The sequence below is a fragment of the Carassius carassius genome, chromosome 16 (assembly GCF_963082965.1).
Source record: "Carassius carassius chromosome 16, fCarCar2.1, whole genome shotgun sequence".
NCBI classification, from domain to species: Eukaryota; Metazoa; Chordata; class Actinopteri; order Cypriniformes; family Cyprinidae; genus Carassius; species Carassius carassius.
In genome coordinates, this window is record NC_081770.1 from 19103986 (window position 1) to 19128292 (window position 24307).

The following is a 24307-nucleotide window of genomic DNA, read 5'->3' on the forward strand; positions in this document are numbered from 1 at the left end:
ACAGCTGGACGAAGTTGTACGTTTTTTTTTTTTGTGTGTGTGGTCGCCGATGCCTTTGTTTTTCATTTCAGTTGCATTTTTTTCATTGTTTACTCCAGGGCTTTGCTCCTCGTCATTTGTTTGAACGGATGTTGTGATTACGACAAATAAAAAAAGAAGGCCTTCTGTGGAAGCGCCGCATCTCAGCCCGCAATATGTGCACAGCATCTGTTGATGTTTAATGTCACCCAGCAGACGCTGGCAGACTTGCGCTGATCTTTTCTCTCTCTCTCTCGGTTGAGGGTCCAGGCGAGCCGCCCCGCTGCCCCTCTCTCTCTCTACCCCACGTCTCTCTGGATGCGGGAGGCAGAGGGCACTGGAGCAGAATGCGTCCTAATTAAAGAACCCAGATGAGGAGCTCCAACTGTACCATCCTCTGGCTCCAAACGCTCTTAAATATTTATCAGCTTACCGGGTGGATCAGCTACACCCCTCCACCACCCGCACCAGCCAGCATGCTGATCCCCAAGCCAATGATAACAAACTATCAAATAGCTTTGCTTTTCCCCCTCCCTCTCTCACTGTGTACAGTCTCGGACTAACCCGCTGGTCTCACTTCAAGTCCACAGAGGTCTGGACCCTGAGCTTAAGGTTACGGGACCGACCGGACGGCCACTAATCACAGGTGTGAGAAGAGCAGTGCTGTGGAAGACCGCGGGGGTTTAATATTGGCCAGCCAGCTGTTGCAGTGCACGGCTTTCACACATGCAGCTCCAGAACCTTACCTGTTCCTGTAGGACACAGACTCACACTAGAAAAATTATAATAAAAGCCCAATGTCACAGTCACCTCATAAACAAAGGTAACAACTCGATTGAACTAGTTAAATAAGTACTTCACTGCAAGTTAATTTGTTTCCCTTCGGTTTGGTTAAGCAGATGTCTGTATAATGATAATTATAATTAATAAAAAAATCAAGCTCAAAAATCGATGTATGAATGAAGTATAAATTACTATAACCACTTGAATAAAACTAAAACAACTATAAAACTAGAAACAATCGAACAAATGAATATAATTATATAATTTATTTATATATAATAATAGCTTATATTTAGTCAATTCAAACCTGAAACATGTAAAAAAAAAACTATAAAATATATAAAATGAATAAATATAAATTAATTAAAAAGTAGATTAATTACAGATCTGCAAATAAACAAACAAACAGATGTATGTGTTATATTTAAGCCCTCAAAATAAATAAATATCTAAAAACATATAAAATATAAAACATTAACTTATAAAATATAAGGGCCTATAACTTGCCAAATTAAATATATATTATATAGTAAAGTATGATTATAATTTTTAGAATTATAATTAAAATAAATAAAAAATTATATAAATTAACATAAAATTTGAATAAATAAAATCAAAAAGTAAATAACTATAGAAGTAAAAATGTAAGAATAATAATGTATTTTTGTGCATATACAATGAAATGTATATTTAAGATACTGGTTTAAAAGTGCTTATATTTTGCTAACTAAAATGGGAAACAAATAAAAATGTAAGTTATGTAAATTAATAAAAAAAAAATTCTTAAAATAAATTACACTAAAATAATAAGTAGACCCACATTAAAACAAACAAAGATTTACACCCTTCAATAAACACATACAAATATTTTTTAATTAATAAATGAATATTTTTTTTAGTTATAGTGCTAGTAGTAATAAGGTCAGGTTGAACCTGTAGGTTTTAGACGAGAACAGTTTTCCAGCATATGCAGTCAGTAGGGAGTCACGTCAGGGCACAGGGTTGACCCCGCGCCTCGTCTGGGATCCCATGAGCTACTGTGACCGCCATCTACTGTTACCAGGCAACCCTTCTGTTGATCCCGCTTTTATGTTTCCACCCCCCACCACGGGCGAGCATTCTTAAAGTGCTTAGGATTTACAGTGAGCGATGGGTGTCTGAGTGTGTGTCTAAAGTGCATCATCTTGACTCTAAATGTCCTGGAAACACGCTCAGAGGACTTTTAATTTCCTAATTGCCAGTGGAACCACGTTTGGCCACTGAACGGGGAACTTCCCAATAGGGACGGGTCACGCTGGTCCAACAACTGACTAGTCAATTACCCACAGTAGTTTGTGTAGATTTAGTTTCGTTTTTAATTAGCATTCTAACTATCTCTGAAGTCTTAACATACACATTCAAATGAGATTAAAAACAGCACAACGTAAAAACAAGAGACCCTCAGACCTTGTTTTACAAATGCAACGTGTCTTGAATAAATCCATGTTACGAGCCTCGATTTGATTGGGTATTTTTCATAAACATTCACTGTTTGCATGAAGGTTGTTTTGCTAATTGAGTGCGGGTTTCACTAACTAACTGTGGATGTGGGATTTGTAGAAGAACATGAAAGTTTTTTTTAAATGGTGCATCATGTTAAAAATAGCGCAATGTACAAACGAGAAACCCTGAGACCTTGTTTTTTAATGCAACATTGAGTCGGATAAAAGTTGGTTGAACCCTAATAAAAGCCTTCATTGGACTAGACATTAACGGTAGGCTAAATTTGAGTTAAAGTAGATGTTTGCGAAGTTGGTTTTGAAGTGTGCACGCTTTAACTCAAATTTAGCCTACCATTCACAAATTAACGGTAGACATGGGATGTGTAGAATAACTTGTACAAATGTTTTTATCATGCATCAAGTAAAAAATAGAGCAACGCAAAAACTACATAGCTTGTTTTTGAACGCAATGTGTCCTCCTACTAAATGCATCCAATAAGGGTTGGTTGAACCCAAATACAAGTCTTGTTTCAACTAAATGTTCTTCGTAAATGTAAACTGTGTTTGTGAAGGTTATTTTGGAGTGTACGATGATATTTAGGCAAAGACATTTCCCGCATACACAAATTAACATGGATTTGGGATGTGTAGCATGCCATTTATAAATTTTACAGCGGTGTGTAAAGTAAAAAAAATTGTGCAACGTAAAAAAAAGGGCTTGTTTTTGAACACAACAATGTGTCTTACACAAATAATAACATAAATATTATATGTTATATAAATATTAACTGTGTTTGCAAAAGTTGTTTTGGAGTGTGTGATGATATTTAAGTGAAGACCTTAAGTCAAATTGAATCCTGCATACACAAATTAACGGTGGATGTGGGATGCATAGACAAACACGTATTTGTGTGATTATTTTAAGATTGTGTGTTAAGGTAAAAATAATGCAATGTAAAAAAAACTGGGCCATTACGAAAAGCATTGGGCGTATTTGCTTTACCCAGCTTCTTTAAACAACGTTTCAATGCATTTAAAGGTTTAGTCATATTTACCGTTTTTCTGCAAATTTTCGCACACAAACTCCAGTCAGTCCAATACAAATCCACCCAATTAGGAATTACGAAAAATTCCACTCATGATTTTTCCACGTTGCCCAACAAAAAGCAACTTGTTTTTAAAGTGTATCTGTGTGAGCTGTACTTTATACTTCACTACACTATTGACAAGAGACACTGTATATTTTCCCCTGAAAATGTGGCACCTTAAGAACGAAAAAAATAATAGGAAGACACAGCGATAGAGAAAGAGAAGGATGGGAAAAAGCTTTCCTGGTGGGGCAGGCTAAACCGGTCTGGCTCTCATCAGAGACTTATCCCCTCTTAGGGTGAAAGAGTGCAGCGAAGGAAAAGGAGGGGCGTGAGACAAGGGGGAGGAAGGTTGGGGGATGTGTCACGTATGCCTCTAAAGTTTCACAGCCCTGCAGGACTCTTCACTGTAGCGTCCACTACTTCACACGCCTCTTTTATAGGATGAACTGAACTGAACGAGACTCAAACGCAAGTCAATAAAACAACACCCTAGACATAGTGGCATAAAAATGAGAGCTACATATGGTTCTCTTTTTACTGTGAGACACAAGCTGGCACCTTCACAACCGATTACTGATAAATAAAGCAGAAATACACTCTAATAAATAGCTGCGATGCTTATTACAGCTAAAGAACAGGCTCAGCTGCGTGGAGATACAGTTTAATGACCTGGCAACGCCAGAAGGCCCAGGACAGAAACACAGAGATAACACTATGATGCAGATGGGTTAACTTGGCATGGCACGCTACAAGAACAAAAGTAGCTTGAGCCCCAAGGCAGAGAAAAATGTAACACATGATGGGTATTTCTTGCACCTAATGGAAAGCGTAGAAACGGCAAACCAGCAGCCAAGAAATGAATCCATGGACATGCTTTAAAAAAATAAAAATAAAATAAAAAAGCATGTTAAACTTAACTTTTTCCCTCAAAAATAATTTTCTTTACCATTCAGGGCTAATATTTTGATAGATTATTTTGTCATTATTTTTGTCTTTTGATTTGAATATATTTTTGATGTAATTATATTTTATTTAATTGTAAGATTGAAATACTTTGTCATATTTCATAATTTTATGTCCTAGAATAGGTTCAACAAATATAACATTAATACAATAATAATTTAATACAATAAACAATTAGTTGACAATTGTAAAAAATGCTAAATTAAACTAAATATTATTTATTATTTATATCAAATCTATATTTAGTATAAAATATAATAAATTATATTTTTATTTAAATAAATGTAGACAATAATCCTTAAAAAAGCTAAATTAAACTAAACATGTATTTATTTATTTATTTATTTATTCATTCATTCCATCAATCAATCAATCAATCAATCAATCACTATTTAGCAAAAAATAATGATTTTTATTAAAGATTTTTTATTATGACTGAAATATTTCTAAACTAAAAAAGCTTTTATTTTGCTCAAAACATTTTTCTTCAATATTGTGTAAATGTTTAACATTTTCTCATTTCTTTATATATATATATATAGTAAAATGAAATCAAATATTTTTGTCAGTAATTTCATTGCTGAGATTAACTTCTGTATTATGTAGCTGTCAGAACGGAGATTATAAATCGTCTAATAGGCACTAACAGCATTTCTCTCGTAATAAGGTAAGAAATCTAGTTACAATCAAAACCTCATTGGTAACAGATGTTCAAATAAACCTTTATAATCTTTCTCTCTCGCTCTCGGATTAAACCGTGAGAATCAAGCTCCATATTTATTTGCACACCGAGTCGCAATGCTTCTAATTCCAATCAATTTCAACAAATCAAAAGCTAATCCTTTGAATCCGAATTAAAGCCCGGACTTCAAGAGCCCACTGTCAGCATGTTCTATCAATTTAATCCTGATACAGATTGAGAAACATGTAGCGCGGCAGCTGATCGAGTCATGGAAAAGGCTACCGCATTCGTGACGACCCGTCGCGGTCATTGCAGGTGCGCGTGGACAGGGACGGAAATGCCTGCTGATCGATCACACGTCCTAGTTTAACCAAAGACATTTTAGCTTCAACATATCTTGAGAACGAGAAATCAGGGGATTCCCTTGCCATCCCTCTCTATTGAAAACTGGTAAGCCCGACACAATACAACGTGGCCAACGTCAACAAACAAAAACAAAAGGCTGCAGCCTCCACATAACCCCCCCACACACACACCCTTTGCATTAATTATACATTGCAGACTGGGAAGAGGGGTGAAGAAAAGCCACTGCGATGCCAACAGGCCAAGGTACCGCACTGTTATCAAGCTTTCCCAAGCAAACCCCTACTTAAATTCCCCTCTAATTCCCCTGCACACGGCCCGCTTTCCAGATGGGCCCTGAGCTTCATGGCCTGCCAGCAACAGCTTGCGCCGTGTTTGTTGAAAACAAAGATGACGGATTAAATATCATGTGCTGCGCAGGGGGGTGGAGGAGGAAAAGGAGATAATTCTGTGTTTCCCGAGCAAATAAGGTGAGAGCTGAGAGGATACAGACCTCTGTACAGTGCAAATATCGAGCGGGACAATGGCAGCATCTTCTCAAACAGTGGCCTGTACTCCAGAGAGATGTCCTTCTCTCTCTCTCTCTCTCTCTCGCCGTTGTTTGTTGCGGATCTGTCCTCTGTGACATCCCCGGCGAGCTCGACTGCTAGACTCAGTTTAATTATGGAGTTTAATCTAATGACATCGCACCGACTCAAATCATGTCCTCATGTTTCACTTTATGGGCTTTCCTATTCAAACGCTTTTATTTTTAGACAAAAAAAAATAAAAGTTTTTATTTCACCATTTTTAGATGGTGGACTAGTATATAATTTGTGAACCACATGACACCTCAAACTAGGAGGAAATCAAAAAGTACCTAAATAATAATAAAAATATGCTAATGATGATTAGTAGTAGTATTTAATACTATAATGATAATAACTAAAACAATAAAAATGTGTATTGTTTTTACAATAATTTTACATGTGTTTAAGTGTGTAAGAAAAGTAATAGATACATTAAGAATATAAATAACTTAGATAAAGTAAAGTAATAAGTACACAAACATAATAATTGTAATTTTGCAGTCTGTATACATGTATAAATGTAAACTAATAACATTGTATTTAGATTATATGTATTGGATGTTATAACTTATTTAAAGTTGGTTTTTATAGATCATTTATATTTGTAATTAACACATCTAAATACCTAATATACCTAAATAAATAATTATACAGTTTTATTAAATACTAATTGAATAAATAATTGAAAAAGAACTAGCAATAAATTAATTGACATCGGAGATCACAAATGACCTGAATTATATATAAAAAAAAGAAAAAGAAAAAAGTTTAAAAGAAAATAAATAAAAAAGGTTTTATTTTTGAGAATATATTTAATGATATAAAATAAAGTAGTAACAAAAAATAAAGTAATAATAAACAATAAAATAAAAAATATGAATTCATATAAAATAAAGAAAAATTAGTGAAGGTGCCATAAGGTTTGAGTCTAGCTTCCAACTCATCTTTCCTTATTTCCAATCTCTCTCTACTGTCTCTGTATAACAAAAGTGGCAAAAAAGAGACAAAGATCCATTGCTAAGTCACAAACTATGGCAGGTTGACATAAAAAGCTACCAATTATGTTTCAAACAAGCAAAACTATCCTCTGTTTGTATGCATTCTTCAACACTCCAGGGTGAACCGGTCATCCCGGTGCCACGTCCATCTCACCAGCTGTGCATAAATAGAGTCAAGTCTCAGGCCGGACCCCTGAGGGGGGAAGAGCGCATTTGCCTCGGATATTCCCATTTGAGCTGACAGATATTTACAGTACAATCCTCTCTCGCCAGGACGAAAGTCCCGAATCATATAGCCATAAACAGATCAATGACTCATGCTGTTCTGATAACTGAATACATGAATTCACATTACACAAAGACTCAGTCATTCCATTGACTGCTTTGAACAGACCCCACATATCAAATTAATCCAAAAAGAAAGTCTCGTATCGAGGCCGGGCACAGTGGAAGCCATCAAACTAATGCATCTTATCTTGAAACGAAAGCGAATCGCAATGCAAAATGCGAATTTAAGACGTTTGCGTAAAACGAATCCGGAGGTGGTGAAGCTGTAACTGAATGAAGAGTCATGGTGAAAAACATCACAACATTGAGCTGCTTGTGTTGAGGTTTGATTAGCGCTATAAAAACAACGCTGCTGGACCCAAGAAAGGCTTTCAGAGGTTTACGCAAGCTAGTCTTGAAAGACTGCTTAATTGGTCTTACTGCACCTAAAGCGTCTTCTCCTGCAACCCTTGAAGCGGACACCGCAAAGCTAGACTGCTTAGCTCAGCTTCTAGCATGTAATAACTTTCGGTGTCTTGAAAGCAAGCCGTGGAATCAAAGCTATCTCTCCACAGACAAAAACAAACAGGGAGGAAGCTGAATTATAGTTGTCATGACTGGCCACGCGGACTCATTGTCTTCCTTTCTCTCCTGTGACCTGAGAAGACAAACCTAGAGGCCTATCATTTGATCCTCAAACTATTAAACTTGGTTCCTTCTCCAAACGGCCTTATGCTGAATCACTGTGGAAATGTCAGGAGCTGGAAAGGCGGGGGCGAGGAACCAAGCACTTGTCTTCATGTGTTTTGCGGTAGCACCGAGAAGCAAAGCGGTCCTCGTGCAGAAGGCCTGCGAAAATATACAGGCCTGACCAAAACACTCCCCTCTCATTTCCCTTTCATTTCCAAAACCTCAAGCAACCACCAGTCTTTGTGCAACACTCGTAAAGAGAAGCCAGAGGAACAAATGTATCTGCTCCCAGTTTCTGGGGTATAAATATTACTGTGGCATTCGCCCCAGGGCAACCGCAGTGGTGGGATAGGGAAAAAAGTGAGCCCAAAATTTCAATGCAAGAGAAGACAAACACGTTGAAGCGATGCTCTCGGCTTTGGATTGATGAAACATGCATGCACGAACATGACCTCAAGTGCTCAGAAGCCTACGCATAGAAAGACGTCATCCAAAAACAAGTTTTCTGGAGTATGCACATTTCAATTTTTTGAGGATTATCTGATCGTTAAATTAAAGGAGTCAGAAGCACTGTGGTCCCGTCGCATCATTGTGGAATATGATAGCACGCCAGCAATGAAGGGGCTTCGCATATGGTTTGAATCACAAGAACGTTCTTCTTATACATTCCATATTTATCGCAGCCAAACAGGCATTTGGTACAAAACAGATAGAACAGCGCTGTTTTCTTTTCTTTTTTGTCGCCTTTTCGCATGTTTCACACCCAAGATAAGTTTAAATATAGAAGCCAGGGCTCCACAAAGTGTTTTGTATCTTGCAAACTTCAGCATTTGGATGCAATTATTCCTGTCAACATTTTAGCAAGTAAAATGGCAAAGTTCTGGTCAAAACTGCAGAAAGAACTTGTCTTGATAGCATCAGTAAAAATGGGTTGACAATTATCCAGTAAATGGTAAGTAATGTTTTGGCATGTAACGCAATTTTCAAGCAAAAAAATTTATATATATATATATTCCTGTAAAATTCTAGTAACATTTTCAGATCTTGTAATTAGTAAAGAAAATTTGTAAAACAAATTTATCTATTTTAAATAATTTAAAATATTGGTAATTATAAAAAATAAATACAAAATTAAGGTTTAAAACAGAAAAATACAATGTAAAAAAAACAAAACAAAAAAAAACAAAGCACTAAACGCAAAACAAAGCAAAAAAAAAAAAAACACAAGACTTAATACAAAGCACCAAACACAAAACAAAGCATTAAACAAAGCAACAGAACAAAACAAAACACCAAACAACACAAGAAATTGTTGGGGCCAATGTTCACAGAGCAACTAGAGATCTGAACTACTGGTCCAACTAGGAAAAATCTCTCCACTGTTGAGCAATGAAAGGTACGAATGGGGGAGCCTAGGAAAGCACTATAAAGAGAGACTTTCTAATTGTATGACAGTCAAGGTAAAGCGGTCCACATCGAGTATGACATTTGAAATTATGTCATGACGTTCAGTTAGTACACATTATGTTACATAACGTGACGTATGCAGACGTATGCATTTCCTAAAGAATAACTCCAGGCTGTTTTTGATGGGCCGCTTTAATTGCGGAGCAGAAGAGGGTTGTTAAAATTGCAGATTGCTTTTATCTTGACAAGAAATGCTCAGGATTAGGTCTCTTCAGTCGGCCTGCATTGTTTTGGAAAAGTGGTGGGGGGATGCAACAAGTTATGCAAATGAGATGTTAATTAGGCAAATGGTGAATTAGAATACACCAGTACAAACCAGCCCATTGGAATGGGAGTGTGGGAATGGGGAGGCCAGCTGTATCCCTCCCTCTTCAATCACAGTCGAACCCCCCTGACTTCACTTGTGCCCTGTGCCTCCCTGCAGGGCACTGACATATTGTGGCTTTTGCCTGAGCGATAGCCTGACGCATAATGTCACCTCGGCCTGACCGATGCAGAAGGGAGAAAAAGGTGTGCACGGAAAAAGACACTTCTTTTCGCTTGACACTAAATCTTCGCCAAAGCTTTAGCGTGCAACCCTCGCTGGGCCGGCCCCATAGAAACGGCCACTCATGAGGTTATAATGGAACATAAATGAATGAATGGCAATTCACATGCTAATGCGAAAAGAGGAGGAAAAGGAAAGTTTTGTTGTTTTTTCAAATTTTTCGATGTTTCTTGCCCGCTCAACCAGCGTTTTGTTCAATGCAGCTTTGCTGTTTAACTCTTTCACAGGGATGCGTAAATGCAGATGGAGTTAGTGGTTAGTGGTTAAGGTATAAAGTGCATAAATCAATCAAAAACTAAGGCTGCAACTAACAACTGTATACAAAAGTATAAACAGCAGCATGTTACTGAAATCAAATTATTTTCTAGTAAAAGTTAAGTGACCATTTAAAATAGGATATCAATTAGGTACGGCTTATTAAAACACTAAATTTAGCTGAAAATCAATAACTACATTTTATTTTAGAGCATGAGATTGCTGATGATTTATACAATCACTAATAAACTGAACTAAATTAGGTTAATTAAAAATAATAATAAATTGAGAATACAATAAAAGAAAAGCATGTTTCTAGAATTAGAAGAGGGTGATATTTCAAGCTTTAGCTGAACACAACCCTGACAATTCAGTTTCGAGTCCATGTTCCTTTACTACAGTCAGTTCAGCTTCTGTGCAAAGCAAACACTCCTGTTGACATGAAAGTGTGTAAAGGTGTATGACATATCGACAGCCCTGCCTCCATGCCTGGCGTAGTATCCGGCACCGCATCCAACCAAGTCAGTCTGGGACTCCATCCAAACTCTGACCGACCAAATTACAGACGCTCGCTCCCTTACTGGTCACAGGCTTTTTCATTTAAGCCCTTTCGATGACCTCCTCCTGGCTAATCCAGTAGAGGAAAGTTAAAACGTCCGTTTTCAGCCTGCAAAACCCAAATGATCATTTTTTAAAAGCTGGTATTACGCTCGATTAAACGTTTTGCAGCGTTTAACGTCAAACACCAACAATGCCGTACACTGCTGACCACACAAATACAAGCAAAGGCGTTTCCGACCTCGGCATGTTTTAGAGGACACAGCCTTGCTGTTTCTGAATTAAAGCATTTGGAAGACATTAGCTTATGTGCCTCTCTCCGCTCCGTCTCTTCACTCCCTCCACCCTTGAAAGCATGTGGTGACCCAGGGATGTGTAAAATGGGGTCCAAATGAATTGCTTGGGCACTTGAGCTCCTCTTCCCATTACATCGCGCTGCTCTACCTGTGTTGAGTCAGCAGCGCGCTCACTCTATCCATCTAATGGACAGCGTTGGAATTTAATTAGCAGGAAGCTGCAGAGTGGCGGCCTGAAGAATCCCCAGGACAGAGGAAACGGTGGAGCAGCGTGTGTCCCTGTGTGTGTGTGACATACGGAGGATACGACAACAGGACACTCTCAGGCCCTTGGCTTACACTGGACAAAGTATCATTCACAGATAACTGTGCAAATTTTTTAGCCATATCAAAAGTTGAATTATAGGCTGATCATTCCAGATGAGTATTTATTACTTGTGCCATCATTTTTAGGGATTTTAGCATATTAGCGTGTCACACTGAAAATGTAAAATAAACTGTCTATTCTTCACGATATAAAAAGAAGGATTACCGCTGATAATTTTAGATGAGGATTGTTGTTTATGGGATCATTTTGAATGTTTTTAGCATGATAGCATGTTACTCTTTTAAGATTTTTTCACAGTCTACACACCAACTGTGGTTGGTCACTACATTATTAAAAGCGAAATAACAACTGATCACCGTAGGTTAATGCTTGCATATGGCATTATGTTGAGTGTTTTTAGCAGTATAGCATGTTCCTCTGAGGTTTATTTCACAGTCTACACACCAACTGTGGTAGTCACTGCATTATTCTCAAATAATTGTAAAAAAAAAAAAAACTATTATTAACAATATCAAAAAGGGGATTTACAACTGATAATCCTAGCAAATGAATTCATGCCGATCACGATTTTAGGATGTTAGCATGTCGCTCTGTAACAATGTTTTCAAGATCTGCACTCCAGCTGTGCTGGTTGATGTATTATTCACAGATAAATGCAAAAAAATCTATTATCTCACTATTTACACAATGTATTATTCACAGATAATTGTGGGAAAAAAAGACATGCACGTGATGGAAATGCCTTTAATCAAAATTCCTGATGATAAAAAATGTAATATGACTTGATGTGAATGAATAATTATATAATTATGTAATATAATATGTAATTTACGTTTCATCATATATCTCAATTGTCTGCTATAAGGAATGAATGGGCATTTTATAATATCACGTTTATGTTTCATGAAAAGTAAATTCTATTGCATTAAAGATGCGATTTCGGGTATGATGTAACTGAAAGGGTAAAATGCAGTATTAGCAAAAGTAAAATTAGCAGCTAGGCCCAGAAACTTCAGAACAGTGCATATCTATAAAAGATGAAGATTTAAAAGTCTTGATTGATGAGATAGCAAAGCAATTTACAAAAATACACATTGATAATAATAAATATCCGGTTATATTTAGAAATTGCTGCAAATTGAAAACTGTACATGTAAAAAAGAGAGAAAGATGTTAGATTTAAAAAGATGATATACAAAGTGATAGACAAGAGCCAGTATAAATCTTAATTGCTAATTGCTAATGTGGTCACAACAGGAGCAGTTGGGCTGGTTACATTGCGCAGTTCCTCAGTCTGACTGTTGTCTTATCTCTCTGCGTCTGACTTCGAACCGTACATTGGCTCCGTCCAATCCAACAATGGGGCAAATCATGGCCTGCAGCAAATGTGAGCTGCAGCCATGAGTGGGAGGCCCAAGTCTGGCATCTCCCACAGGAAGTGCTCCATACCTGTACCATTTTTTTGAATATTGACTTTTATCTGCTGAAATGTGTATTTAACAAGCGTGGCAGACAGTGATAGCCTTTACCCCAGATAATGCAATCCCAGCCCTGGGTTTGTTGTGCACTTTTATGTACACATGAGGTTGAAGCAAAAATATTTAACATTTAATTAGCTATGAAAATATTCTGTATGAAAACACAAAGGTTTCTCAATTTTGAACAAAAAATAAATACAAATATTTTTTCGGCATAAAAGACGTGTTACTGATTTTTTTTCTCAGATCTTGATTGATTAATATTAAAGTTGCTGCAAAACTTAGATTAAATGCAATTAAATCCAAAACATATTAATCATTTTTTACATAAAATCTATAGAATACACAACATTTTATGCAGATAAATGCTAAATTTAAACATCGAGTTTTCCGAATTTGAACTAAAATAGTAATAAAAATAAGAATTTCCAAAATGCAGGGGGATGTGACTGGATAAATTGCTTAGATGATTGACTAATATTAAAGTTGCATCAAAACTGTAGTAAATATAAAAAAATATATGATTTTAAAAAATCCAAAATGAGGGAAATGGTTTTTTATACTTTTTATTTGGTACTTTTTGGTAACTTTATTTGGTACTTTTTTTCAAAAATATTTGCGCGAATAATTTTCATATGAAATTCAAAACTTGTCTGCCTAACAACATCTCATAAATGGTGGTAAAATCACTGTAACACACCGAGTAAGACCACAGACAACAGGTGGCACTGCGATTTGAACCCTCCACTTAACAACACTTGCCTTCAGCTACCGTCGGCCCATTAATAACTCTGTGAACTTCGCCTAGCACTGACAAAAGAATCTCTAAACAATATTCTGGATTTCACAACACCGTGCCACATTCTCCCGCGCCAGCTGTTTCCCAACTGTGAAGTAACCCAAACCCCAGGAGCGGGAGGTTTCCCAGCGCCGACGCACCAGACCGGAGCTCATCACTGGGAACGTAAAACAAAAAGTGACGAGGGAGGGGTGAGGAACGCAACTTGTGGTTAAGGGGGGACTCATTCAAACACGTATGCAACGAGAGGGATGGTCCTACTCTTTTTTCAAATCGAACCAATTAGCTTGGTCACACAGCTCCCCGCTCCCAGATGGTTCACAGCTAATCAAGTGGTGCTTTTGTTTTGTCTGTAAAAACTGTTTTGGAAGTGTGGGTGAATATGCGCTTCGTGATCAATTTAACGAATCCCGGGCAATCCCTCGTTGGTGCGAAAACAAAAACTTCTGTTTTAGTGTAATTCAGACGCGTGACTAATGGATCGATGCCCCTAAAACTCTTCTCTAATGAGTGATACTCTCTCATACGGCGAGTTCGGGAGCGACTAGACGGAAGGGAATGATTTAGATATCCTGCTTTAATCACTGCTAATTAAACAGTATCTTTGGTATTCGACTGAAGACAAATCATTTCAAGTGCATTATTTAAATTGTAAAACACATGGTGGGGGCAAAATATACCTTTACCCATGTCGGCCTGGGAGTCGAAGGACTGCTGCCTGATGAAAGGGGCAGGCTGGAGGTTACATTTTGTGACATTCTTTCATTAAGGCATTTGAATTTCCTCCAAATATGATCATTCGTGATGAACCCCTAAAAGAACGATGTTTGCATTCAATCCAAATTCAAAGCAGGCTAATTGGGAGTGTGTTCGGAGGTTTTTTTCCTGAACAGGCTCTGCAAAAATAAGGAACATAATTGTGCCAGAACTCTTGGTCTGGCTAGGAGTGTGCCTTAGCCTTATTATCTTTATTTGCTTATTTATTTATATTTCTGCAAAGCAGACAGATGGAGGGACCGAGGGCAGTTCTGGGGATAAATAGTTCAATAATTTAAAGTCAATTCCATACTTAGCCCAACACCCTCCCCCGCATTCAATAATTAAAAACAACATCTGACGATTTGAACACAAAAACACAACAAATACCAAACATAACCTTGCTTGGAGAGAATAAGCCTTGTTGGCAAATGTGCTGTAAATCTCAGACAAATACTAGAAAGTTTTGTTTGATATAAATACATCTTGACAAACTTTAAAAAGTTCTCAAAAGTATATTTTCACAAATATTTCTACGTATTTGGTTCAACTGAAAATTGCCATCTAGTACATCTCTAAATTATATATATATATATAATACTAGTGTGCAGGATACAAAAGTGTACTACATATGAAAACCTTTCAAAAACAATTTTTTAAATATTGCTGCAGCTGCTAGTACTACCACTAATAATAATCATAATAACAGACAGGATTAATATTACATTATTAATAATAATAATATACTATTTATATTATTATTGAATTATTATTATCATTATTATTAATAACATTAATTATCATCATCCTCATAATATATTTTTCAAATATTCATAATGCAAATTATTGTTGGGGTTTAAGTTACTGTATGAAAACACAGAAAATAAAAAAAATGTAAAGTTATCAGGTGCTTTTATTGCTGGAGTTTCAGTTACTGTGCAAAAAAGAAATAAATTAATTTAAAATCATATTGGTTTTTATTTTTATTTTATTTTATTTTATTATGAGACATTGCTGCACGAAACGGCAGAAACGAATTCCTTTTTTGCAGATAAGTTATGAAGCACTTAAAAATAATAGGTATTGGTGAAACAATATCGGTTGATCTTTACCTTATTTGATATTTATTTTCTGGACATTATAGGCCTAATTTTTAACTGCTAATAATCCCTTAAGGTTTTCAACGTAATGGTAGAATTTGGCTTACTTGTCAAATGGTGATACATTAGAAAGATTTTCACATCAGCCTCAATGCTTAAATGTGACAAAAATAGGATAAACCCATTTCTAAACCTACCCTTAAAAAACGGAAAGTCCAATTGTTGCATGATCGCATCCTACAATATTCAGAAATACCACAAATATTGCACTGAAAACCAGACTTGACATCTAGATTTAGTCAAATACTCCAGTATAATCTTCAGATCCACTAGAACTCTGCTAATATCCCTAATCCAAATATAATGTAATGAAATTCCATGAAAACAGGGATTTTGCACGACTAGCACATGTCAGTCACAGACCAAATCTGTGCATTGCTCAGCAGCAGATGGGCATAACGGGTATTGGGACAGACAAGCAATTGAAATAACATATTCCCTTTAACACGGACACGCATAAAATCCCAGAAACATGCACAGAGCAATGACATGAGAGGATCCTGTAGAGCAGCAGCACACCCCCAGCCTTTCTTCTATATTTTACCAGCCATACGGTAGTTTATTTTCCACTTCTTTTACCATCTGCAGAAACTTTCCCCCACAGACATTCACAGCTGTCCTGTTTCATGTCTGTGCTCTCCTTTATATTCCGGCGTACAATGCCGCCCCATGCCTCAATCACCGGGCCTGCATTCTTTTCTTGGCAGTGGGAGTGGGCCTTTCATGATACCAGTGCGCCAGCTATGGCAAACAGTAGAATTTGTGTTTAGGAAACGGTTTGGGAACATAAAACGTGCTGATTTGTGAGATCCAGACGTGTGTTGCTCAACACTGCAAACACAGTGATCAATAGGCAGTGACGTACCGATCGGCCACTATAATGCAGATCAATCTCCACGTGATGAGGATCCAGTTTGAGCAGAGATTTAGTGATGAAGCAGACTCAGTCTGTCAGTTTAAACCCAGTTTAAGAGGCTTTTGCTTGCTGGGATTCATTTTATGACGTTTGAATCTGAATGGACATTTCTGGCTTCTATTGTAAAAGCAGCTTGCTAAACATAAGCTCTTAATTCAAATGTATTGCAAAGAGCCTAGTTGACAAAGTGTTGTTCTTGAGTAATAATGGGGGGAAAAAAAACATTTCCTAGTCTCCTCGAGACGCACATGAGCTGTCTGCTCACCATTCACATGAAGTCCTCATCAAGACCTAATACAATCAAAGTTTCTCCTGGCAAGGGCCTCGCAATGCCTCGTTTGCTGCCGGCTGGGGCTTGAGACAATGGCACTCTTGTTGAATGGCATGCGCGCACAAAGGCTCCATTATCAGAAGTTAGTCAAAGTTGCTGTTCTGTAATGAACGAGATGTCTGCTCTCGGGAAGTTTAAAACAGACTGATCCGTTAGAAGACACTGCGTACCGTTCCCCAACACAGCTAAGCTCGCTGCAATCCATGAGTTCTCAAAAAAACGTGGACAAAAGGAAATGGTAGACATGGTTAAACTTGCAGTAACAAACAACAAAACCTGAGCCTTTCTGCCACTTGTCTGTACTCCTAACATTGGACGTTCAAACTCTAACATCACAAGATAAATGATATGGAGGGATTGTGTCATCATCTTCAAAACTTCGCAATTGGCTTAAAGGGATAGTTCACCCAAAAATGGAAATTACCCCATGATTCACTCACCCTCAAGCCTTCCTATATGTATATGACTTTCTTCTTTCAGCTGAATAAAATCTAAGCTTCACAACAAAAAAAAAAAGTGTTGAGATTTTGAAGTCCAATAAAGTCCATCCATAATAAAAATACGCTGCATGGCTCTGAAGCCATTCTGAAGCAAAGGGGTGCGTTTGTGTCAGACAAAATCCATATTTAAGGTGGCGTTCCAGTGCATAGTGTAAACTCCGGGGAAAATATGCTAGTTTTGCAAGAACCATGTTTTGTTTACAGCAAAAGAAAACCAGTCACCTCTTGGATTATATCAAAATCCTCTGATATTTTTCTTAACAAATCCTTGTTTTGCACTTGACCAGTGTTTTGTTTTACTCTCTCTTCCGTGTTTCTGTGTTCGTCAGAACTGAGGCTACACCTACGTCCTATGTCCTACTGCGGCTAACCAAATAGCTTTTGGTCCCCATTGAGTCCATAGTATTTTTTATTACTATGGAAGTCAATGGAGACCAGCAACAGCGTTCTTCAAAACATCTTCTTTTATGGTCAATAGAAGAAACAATCTTTTGGAACAACTTGACGGTGAAAATTTTAAAATTTTGGGGCAAACTATTCTTTTAAATAGTAAACAATGAAAGTGATGCATACATTTTTTTTTTACATTTACCTTTCTTTTACTATTAATACTCAAATCTTTCTTGTCATTCTAAAGTTATACCCATCCTCCAACATTTGTGTGTTCATTTAGTAAGTATTTGAGCTAACTTGACAATGTAAACACATTTTAAGATATTTAAATCCAAAAGCATGCACAAAAAGTGTGTATTCCATACAGGCCTGCTTAACACATTTCCACACAGCAAAGTCATCTGTACCAACTCCAACACAAGAAGCATTAAAAAAATGTGTGAATAAAGGAGGATAAAAATAAAAATAGCCGAGCTCCCATCACGGGGCCCATTTCTCTCACAGTGGCCATGCACTGGGACGACTGAGGAGTTAATACAAAACTAATTAGCAAAAATTGACTGGTGCCAACCCCCCTCATTCCTTTTCCTGCCTCACTACGCAGGGGGACAGCGGTAAACCCAGAGCACAGGTGTACCGCTCACGCCGGCTCTAGATTACTGCCCACTGCCACAGTGCTCAAAACCCTTCACCGCGCTCCCCAGGCCGCGGTTATGTCAGCGAGGAAATGGAGTGTGATGAGCTGCATTTTAAACAAACTGTCGGAAATGAAAGAAACACAATTGTTTTTGAACCACTACAATGAAAGCGACGCATTAATGCGCGGCCGAGACGCTACTTTTGGCGTCAACTAACGTGGTCCAAATCTGCGAGGAAAGATCGGTGCTGACAATGCACATTAAACGGATTACACGAATTTGCCTCGCAATCAGGTTTAGGAGGAATTCACCCACTAAAGACAAGTGACTGCGCAACAAAACATCTTACAGTGTTTCCCCGTCCCAGAACCATCTGCTTCGTTTAATCCAATCACATTGCAGCAGGAAAAAAATGGTTCAAAAGGAGGTCAAATGCAATGATATTAAAACTGACTCTGCTGTATCCCATCATTGGATCCGAGCTGGTCCTTCAGCACTGGGTCCGTGCCAAAGCGGCATTTGCACAAGATAACTTGTTGCACAATGTATTTTTATGAATGGCCGACAACCCCGTTTTTAATGAATGGTACTGTGTGAAAGAGCACAGTGGCATGGTCATTGTTGCAGTAACAGGGCCGGTCGGTGGGATTTAGCGAGCAGAAAGCAGGGGAGGATGGGTGCGAGGGGGTGGGGAGGTCCCAGCCCACAATGTGTACTGCAGTAACCACAACAAAGGCTGTGGTTTATCCCACAATCGCCTTAAATAGATCCAAATTATTGTTATTCCTCAGCCTGTGGAAAGGAAGAGGAATATAAAACGGCTGTAACACAAGATGAGCCAAAAGTCAGCCTGAAGATATCAGCGGATTCGGTTACTGGTGTTAAAAACACGAATCGACGGCTTGCTGTAGCCTTTGACCGGCTTTTGCAAATACTTTTAGCCAGCTTCCTAGAACTTAATACGAATTTACAAAAACTTATGACAGGGCGCCTGGAGCATGCGTCATCAAAGCTAACTAGTTTTGAAAGACACACTGTACAGTAAATCTGTTTAAGAGCTCACATGGAAGTGGGTCAGACGTCTTTACAAACATTACACACACAAACGGTTTGTTCGAAGCGGCTCCAGGTCAATTAAGGTAAGTCCAGTATAAATATCTATCAGCCTGGCTAGAAATGTACACACAGGCCCGGTTGAGCGTTTGTTATCTATCTGCGCCAGCGGTATCCTTCCATTGTGTAGTGAGTCTGAAAACACTGGAATGAGACACAACTCCAGTTCTCAACAAGTGCAATTGCATTTAGTAGACTTTTATAATGACAGGAACTTCAAAGAATTCTAATTGAGTATTTCATCTTATTAATGCAGCTTTTCTATTTTATATGACACCACAATATCCTTTTTTCCTCATGAAGTAATAATTTAGACTTGAACTTGAAAGGGAACTAAATGTTACATCTAGGAGAAAATGTTGATTGAAAAAAATTCAAAAACTATTTATTAAAACATATTTTAAAAGTAACGTGTATGTTAAAATACCAAAGATAAAATAGTGCGAGGGAAGAATTATGACTGATTTGAAAAAGAAAAAAAAAAATAATAATAAATAACATTCAGTCTTAAATGTAACATAACTACTTAAAACTACTTAAAAGGGTCACTGGTGTAATGCTAGTCTGGGTCTCCGTGGCTATTAGCCTCTTTTGGCTGGTTTAAACACCACGCCACTCTGTGGCCCAAACAAAACCACCTGTTTTAACAGGAGGTCAAGGGGGCAACCCAAAACCAAAGCTTGCCCTCCGCTTGACTGGCTGCTAATGGGAGTGGATGTTTATCTAGGAGGTCAAATGCCTTGAAGATGGGGTCACGACCCTTACATCTTAAGCCGTGACCTCTCCCACGTGTGGAGTGCTCCTGTCGTAAATTAGCCACGGTTACACGTCCTCAGGCCTAAGCGAACACTACATTTGTGTCTTTTTCTAGTTCTCATGTTACTTTCTGTTAAGATATTTATGGCATCTGACTAAAATTATAAACTGCGTGACTGCTGAGATTTGAAAAATGGGTTTTTAAAATACATGTTCTAAGAAATACATTTACAAGCACAAACTTGAACTTTAACAAATTTATAGGAAAAAGACTTTTCTAAATCTATCTTTTTTCTATCTATTAAATTGAATAGAAAAAGAATTTATAGTGCAAAAACATTGACAAAATATTAAGAAATGCCAACTTAACATTGCAAATTATAAAAAAAATATTCAAATATCTTAAATATAAACTTGAAAATATTGAAGAAATATGTAAAGAATTGAGAAATACACACTTAAACTTACATATTCTATGAAAAATATAATAAACAATACTGACAATTTTGAAATGTAAACTTATAAGTTAAAAGTTGAACATTACTGCACATATATTGATAAACAGTGATACAAACAAACTCACATAAAAATATTGAAATACAAACAGAAAAGTAAAACTTATGGCTTATTTATATTGTTCCTCTGGTATATTTGAGTTTCTGTTTACCTAGACTGAACTGAAACCTCTCTTCCAGTAATTTCCCCTAATATCGATAGGTAGTCATATTATTGTCAAGATGAAGTGGGTGTGTTTGCTGGCCTGCACCCCTTTGCCCTGGCAAGACTGTGGGATAAATTTAATTACTGACTTTAGCTCCTCTCAGAAGCCCCACTTTCGCCATCTGTGTATGAGGTTAGGCTCTCTTCGGATGGCTTTTAATCAAGGGGGCTCCAGCAATGTTCCACTGCTTTAAATAAGACAGAGGACGAAACTTGATCGGCCCGAATGCAGGTCAGAGACGAGGAAAGAGAGAGAGAGAGAGGCTCCTGCGTCTTTCTTCCTCTTGTTCTCTCGCTGACGTCTCTTATTCACCATAGAATCAAAAAGAAACGGTAACTTCCCCGATTAGGATGTTAGCAGGACGCTCCCCACTGAATAGGCTTTCAGAACATCAAAACTAAGGATTTCAGCAGGCCACAGGGAAACGCGTTTCAGCGACGGTGTCGTGCTTATCCTCACAAAAAGCTCAAAGGCTTTGGGCCTTTGTGTTCCCACCAAGTCAAAGTAATTCACACGCTCCCGTTTTGCAACCTGCTGTCAGCCAGATAGCCAGGTTTTCCTACGCGGCACTAAAACTCATGTTTTACGGCTTTATCTCCGCCGTCTTCGGGTTCCACAGCATTTTCACTCTTCTATCGATCAATGCGCGAGTCTGTACAGAATGCTGGGAACGGCGGAAACGCACGCTGCCAACTCGCCTGGTGCGAGAGGAAACGAATGTAATTAAGGTGCTCAGTTTGCCTTGCGAAACAAAGTGTGCTTCTTGTCTTCCAAGTGAAAGCCTGTGTTTGTGCCGCTGTCAGTGCAAGACGGATCCCCTGCCACCTTCTGCCAATTAACAGTCGCTCCGTCAGATATTTGTGCCGGACTTTTCCGCGTTAGCTTCTTGCAGATAGCGATTAACAGGAAAATTCACTCTTATTTACATAATCAGCAAAAAAGTCTGCATTTTTCTGCCATTTCTTTTGGCATAAAGGAATCAGCGGATTCGAATCCGACAGCTTCCTCATTGACTGTTGATGGATAGTAAACAGTAAAATCCTAAAAAAAAGCAATCCATTACGATAAATTGCGTTACACATTTTGCCGTGTCATTTGCATACATTCAACAGAATTACTCGATTCAAAACGGGACTTACCTGCATGCACGAAGTAGGCCAAGTACAGGTCAAGCTCCTTTACGGAAACTCCTATGTGATGCGGCTGCACACACAGTCCCGGATTCGAGCACTGCGGAGACTTAACCAGCCTTTCGCCGTCAGTACTTTCAAGCGGAATACCTTTGAATAAAATCACCATGACCAGGTCCAAGCGCCACACTTTGTCCGCCTGACGCAGGCAGTCGATTCTCCTCATCTTGCCCTTCTGGTCGGGGTTGGAGAGCACACAGCATGGGGGCTTCTTCCCGGTGACAGTGAGCACAAAATCCTCGCGGAACTCCGGCCGGATGTCCTTGCGGAGTTTGGCCAGCAGCCGCGATGCCCACTTCTGCTTGACCTCCGGCTTCTCGCTGAGCAGCTCGTCCTTTACGGCGCGCTCCTCTTCCTTAGACATGCGCTTCTCGTGCTTCTTAAAGTATTTTCTCTTGCGGGCCTGCAAGTTGAACCAAGTGTAGGCAAACGCTCTCACATGGGGCAGCAGTGCTTCAATGAAAGGATGGAATTCATCCTGCGAAGAAGGACAAGGGAGTGGAAATTAGACTGAATGACTTTTAGAAACATCCTTAAAAATATAAATATAAAAAAATCTGTTTTTTTTTTTTTAATAAAGCAACTGCAAAAAATGTAACTAGCTAAAGTACACATTTTTCACAGCAGACACCATGAAAGCGAAACATGCACGTCTACATAAAATCCCTTTTGATTATTTTGAAAAACGGCCCTCAACAGCAGGACTGTATCTGTGAACCGAGCAGGGCAGTGTGTGTGTGTGTGTGTGTGTGTGTGTGAAGCTCGTCTAGGACATATCTTGGCTCTCTGGCAAGAATGCTAGTCTGTAGGGGTCTGCCAGGGCCGAGAAAAAGCAACAACCGACCAGGAAAATTGGAGTGGCTATTTTTATCTGTTCTTCATAAAAATGCACACACGATTCCAAAAAACCGAGCTACTTCATTCGCTATCAGCGAGGAGTGTGTTGTTTTCACACAGGAGTGTGTGCAGGGCAGATTGTGCCGGATCCCTTCACCTGCCGTTGGCGCACAACTTGGCAGAAAATCCATTTTTTAAATATAATGACAAAACGATCACGACATTAAAACATATTTTTGTACGTGGTCAAAACTCCTCCTTTCGGTGGATACATTCATGCAGGGATTTGTTTTTGGTTTTGTTTTTTATCTACAATATAATTTAATATTAACATAATGTTGCTGTATAACCAGAAATGTGGCAAGCATGCAGCAATAACAGGATTTTTTATTATACAAACTACAAGCATTTTCTATGTTGCACATGTGCATAATTATTAAAACAATAAATAAACGTTTTTCTGTATTTGTAGGCCTGCATGTCCATTTCTCTATTGCTTTAAAATAAAACAATATGCACTAATTTAATAAATAAATAACGTGCGGTTCTAATATGAAATAATTTGAGATTTTACACAGAAAATAACTCGGGTTTTTATTACATCGAGAGGATAATGGCAGACTGCCAATCACTAGAATAACATTTCCACAAAATGCAAAAGCCCTGCATCGTGTCCCAAAACCGACCGTGTGAGAGCACGAGAGGCCTGCCAGCAAGCAAGCAAAGTGCACTATGTGCTGAGCGCAGATTTCATTTGAATAAGCTCAGATATGAATATAACGCGCTGGGCCTCGGACCGGTGCCTTTAGAAATTTAACAATTAATTCGGCGTAATTTAGGAACGTTAATTAAATTAATTTATCAGGCCAATATCAAGCACTGCTGATAATGTTTGTTTCGTAATTAAAAATAATCACAACATGCCATCGAGCAAAAATAAATAAATATTTATAACAAAAAAAAATGTTTAATAATGATGGAGGTTTATGATTTAAATAAATGCAGTGTTTGTGAAAGATTTATGCATGTTATCTTATTAATTACAGCAACAACAGACTTCATAAAGATACATATTGCCATATCTCTTTAGTTACACCACAGGAAATCAAGGATTTGCATAAGCATATATCATTATTATAGTGTGCGGTGTGTGTGTGTGTCTCCTGTGAGAACATATATGTTTAATCATATTGTTTCCTTCCTGACTTGTTCAAGAATCAAGCTGTCTTTCCTCGGAGGCATAAAAACTGTATTGTTTCATCCTGCATTTAAAAGAGTGAATGAATTCCCTTATCTTCCTTCACTGACTCTCCAAGTAACTTAATCCAAAGTCTGTGAAATATTGTTCCTCAGTTACTGATAT

At 38.0% G+C, this 24307-nt stretch overlaps 1 protein-coding gene across 9 annotated transcripts in view; it reads right to left on the reverse strand.

Annotated features, from left to right (window-relative positions):
* The window catches only part of LOC132159803 (nuclear factor 1 A-type), a 149953-nt gene that overhangs the window by 92056 nt on the left and 33590 nt on the right, over positions 1-24307 (reverse strand). For all 9 annotated transcript variants that reach the window (XM_059569414.1, XM_059569410.1, XM_059569413.1 and 6 more), the window contains exon 2: positions 22057-22585. In XM_059569414.1, the coding sequence (XP_059425397.1) occupies positions 22057-22585 (529 nt within the window). The remainder of the gene's footprint in view (positions 1-22056; positions 22586-24307) is intronic.